Source organism: Helianthus annuus, chromosome 5, assembly GCF_002127325.2.
Source record: "Helianthus annuus cultivar XRQ/B chromosome 5, HanXRQr2.0-SUNRISE, whole genome shotgun sequence".
NCBI classification, from domain to species: domain Eukaryota; kingdom Viridiplantae; phylum Streptophyta; class Magnoliopsida; order Asterales; family Asteraceae; genus Helianthus; species Helianthus annuus.
In genome coordinates, this window is record NC_035437.2 from 37,855,060 (window position 1) to 37,859,172 (window position 4,113).

At 37.1% G+C, this 4,113-nt stretch overlaps 1 protein-coding gene across 1 annotated transcript; it reads left to right on the forward strand.

The window, feature by feature from the left end:
• Positions 1-943: 943 nt before the first annotated feature.
• Positions 944-2,516, forward strand: LOC110940374 (UDP-glucuronate 4-epimerase 1). Its single transcript, XM_022181923.2, has one exon. It carries the CDS (start codon positions 1,135-1,137, stop codon positions 2,464-2,466), a length of 1,332 nt encoding a protein of 443 aa, XP_022037615.1. The 5' UTR covers positions 944-1,134; the 3' UTR covers positions 2,467-2,516.
• The last annotated feature ends 1,597 nt before the right edge of the window (positions 2,517-4,113 follow it).

The window sequence follows — 4,113 nt, forward strand, 5'->3', positions numbered from 1 at the left end:
TAATCCGACATCTCTTTTCAACCAAACAAATTAATCAACCTCATAGCAAGCTTTATAGTAACTGTGACATTCTTTAAAATCAGTCTCGTCCATACACAAACCACAAACTCTTCGTGGTTCGACCCCGTACTACCACTAACTTATAGTTAAGGGTAAATCGGGTATATAAATATTATCTTTGACCGGGGCGCGACACTCCGATCAACAGCTTCTCGATTGGACGTAGAAGTCAAGAGAAGGTTCCATCGTTTGATACTGTCTGCGTGCGTGCCCTGCAAGCTTGCGAGGGACTGAAGCATGTTTTTAGCCTTAAGTGACTAAGTATATTGGGTGATGGTCATTTGCGCCTAACCCTGACGCAAGATCTAGGACCATACCCCTTCAAATATAAAACTTATTTATACATTCACATAAAATACAACTCTACTTACAATGCCACTATAAATAAATCATATATTATATAGGGGATAATTCAAATGAAAACCATTTTTATTGTGAAAACTCGAAAACTAACTAAAAAAAGTCTAAAAAACACACCAATTTTTTTTTTCAATTTTTTATAAAAATCGCAGGTTTTTATATATAAAAAAAATTTTCAAAAAAAAAAATTGTAGTACACAATGTGCACTACAAATTTTTTTTTTTGAAATTTTTTTTTATATAAAAAAACCTGCGAAAATTGATATGCAAAAAAAAAATTAATATATTTTTTTGACTTTTTTAATTAGTTTTCGAGTTTTCACAATAACTACTAGTTTTCATTTAAACATTTCCCGTATTATATAATCACATAAATATATAAACAGAAAAAGAAGATCAAATTAATAGGATAAAAACAAGATCCTACACAAGAAGTCCAAACATAAATCCCAAGCAACCCCAACTTTTCCATAAGAATCAAAATCAGTCCCTCTAAACCTAATGCCTCATCACTTTAGTCCATCAATTTGTCCCCCCTCTCTCTCAAAGGATAACCACCACTATATATTCACCGCCCGGTTATTCTTTATCCTCTAGGAATAAAACCAAACCAAAATCCAATTCTATTCTCTATTTTATTCCTACAATTCAACAAAACCCAATCAAACCTTATTCCATCATACCCACACCCAAAAACACATTATCCAACCAACCATGCCTCCATCTCCATTGGAGGAAGACATCTTTCCTTCAACACCCGGTAAAATCAAAATCGAACGAACCCATCACTACACCATGAACCGCTCTTTCCACCGTTGTTTCACCTCAACAACCACCATGTTCCTATGGGCCTTATTACTAATCGCCTTAACAGCGTCGTATTTAAGCATCCAAAGTTTCGTCGATACCGGTACCCGCTTCCTCCACCACCCTATCCCTCGCGACCACGTCATCATCGGTGGGCCCCACTGGGAGAAAAAAATCCGTGCCTCCGCACAAGTACATCGTGTGCATGGGTTATCCGTACTCGTAACCGGCGCAGCCGGTTTCGTTGGGTCCCACGTCGCCCTCGCATTAAAGAAACGCGGGGACGGTGTCGTGGGATTAGACAATTTTAATGATTATTATGACCCGTCATTGAAGCACGCGCGTCGCGCGCTTCTTGACGGGCATAATATTTTTGTTGTGGAAGGGGATATTAACGATAAGCGAATATTGGTGAAACTTTTTGACGTTGTACCTTTTACGCATGTGATGCATTTGGCGGCGCAAGCGGGTGTCCGGTACGCTATTGAAAACCCGCATTCGTATGTTCATAGTAACATTGCGGGTTTGGTTAAGCTTCTAGAACAATGTAAGTCTGCGGACCCGCAACCCGCGGTCGTGTGGGCGAGCTCGAGTTCGGTTTACGGGTTGAACGATAAGGCTCCGTTTTCAGAATCGGATAGGACGGACCGACCCGCTTCATTATATGCCGCTACCAAAAAAGCGGGTGAAGCGATTACACATAGTTATAATCATATTTACGGGTTGGCGATAACCGGGTTGAGATTTTTTACTGTTTACGGCCCGTGGGGCCGGCCGGACATGGCGTATTTTTCGTTTACGCAAAATATCCGTAAGGGGAAACGGATAACAATTTACCGCGGTAAAAACGGGGTTGATTTGGCACGGGACTTTACTTACATTGATGATATTGTGAAAGGGTGTGTGGCGGCGTTGGATACGTCGGGTAAGAGTACCGGGTCGGGTGGGAAGAAAAAGGGGGCGGCCCCGTATCGGATATATAATTTGGGAAACACGCAACCGGTAACGGTCCCAACGATGGTGAGTATACTAGAGAAGTATTTGAAAAAGAAGGCGAAAAAACACGTGGTCACAATGCTTGGAAACGGGGATGTTCCGTTTACACATGCGAATATAAGTTTAGCTCGACGCGAACTCGGGTATAACCCGACAACCGATTTGCCTACCGGGTTGAGAAAGTTTGTCAAGTGGTATGAATCATATTATGTCGAAGATCACGGCAAGCCTGTAAAGTATTAGCTGTTTTTTTGTAGTCTTTTTTAATTTAAGTTTAAATTAGATTTTTTGTTTATTGACTTGTATTTTTTATTAGTATTTTAGGGTAAGAAACAAAATTTTTATTAAAAAGAGGGATTTTTTTTATGTGTGGGATAAAGGTAATACTATTCTTATCCTTGGTTTATTTTTGTTTTTAGTTTATAAAAAATATAAAGGAAATTGCAGAGAAAATAAAATATAAAGTTAAAAGTGTTGCAAGTAAATTCATATAGTAAATATGGTCGTAACAACCGGTAGGGTTATTTGTGGGGGACTAAATATGGTTGAACAAGAAGCACGAGGGGTTGGTGATGACATTTATTAAAGTCAAAACGATGGACCGCGTAATTAGTGGGGACAGCTGGATCCGTACGAACTTTGGCCCACCTGTAAAATTCTTATTTGTTTTTTAGCTTTTAAGTTTTAACATGATTTGATTCATAATTTGAAAATCGTGGTGTAAAACAAAATATCCTTTAATTTTGTTATGCGTACCATTTTTTATTTTTAGAAGATATACATGTTTCTATGTGTTATATAATCATCAATTATTTTAATTATATCAAAATTTTAAATAAAAGTTCATGAATATGAAAAGGAAAAGTAAAAACGTCGATTAATCGCTAAACCGTTAAAAGGGGCAAAGTATAGAAGGGGCGAAAAGGGGCGTTCGACCCCCCGAACATTTCGCTTAGTGTTATATATGTAGTTTCCGTATAGAAATTTTTTGGTATATACGTTTTCGATCCTCCGTCATTCGGGTCAAGTTTAGCCACCGACCGTTAAAACATGTTAAAGTGGGATAACTATAGTCAAGCCACTACACCTAATCAATATATTACTTTTTCTTTCCTTAAAACCGTAGTTATCAGTTTGATCTAGAACTTTTTTTTAAAACGAGTTGAACCGGTCTATAACTAAGCATCCTTGGATACATGATTAAGGATTTAAGATAGATATTATATTGATTTAGTTTATATGAGTTAATATGGTTTTGTCTTTTTACTATGTAACTTTAGTTTTTATTAAGCTTCTTAAGTGTGCCTCGTAATTATTATTTTTTTATTGTGATACTCAAATTTTGGGTGCCAAAATATTTTTGTGGGGCTTTTTTTACTTGTAACAACTCACCATTTTGTAAATACACAAAAGTAAGACATTGTTTTGTGTGAGTGGACAATTCCATTTTAGAGAAAAGTTCTCAAGTATGTTTTTTTTCTGCCTTTAATGAACATGAAGTAAATGACAAGCCCCATTAAGTTATTTTATATCTAATTTAAAAACTACTTCTCTTTTACAGCCTTCAACTTATTTTTTTATATATCATCAATCTATTAAATTAAATTAAATTAAATTAAATTAATTAAATTAAAATACATTAAAATACAAATAGTGCCATCTAGCTGGGCGTTATATGGTCACTGGGCCAGTATGTTGCTTGCTCAAAGGCTTCTACGTATCTTAAGGGATACGTGGCCTCAAGATGAAGAGCATGAGCTCTACATCACCATTCACAAGAGCTTATATCTATTACACCTTTTCAAAGCCCTGCCCCTTCTCTATCCCACACCACCACCGGTAACCAGCATTCTCGCATCAGCGACCACGAACGACCTCCTCACCTTCCTT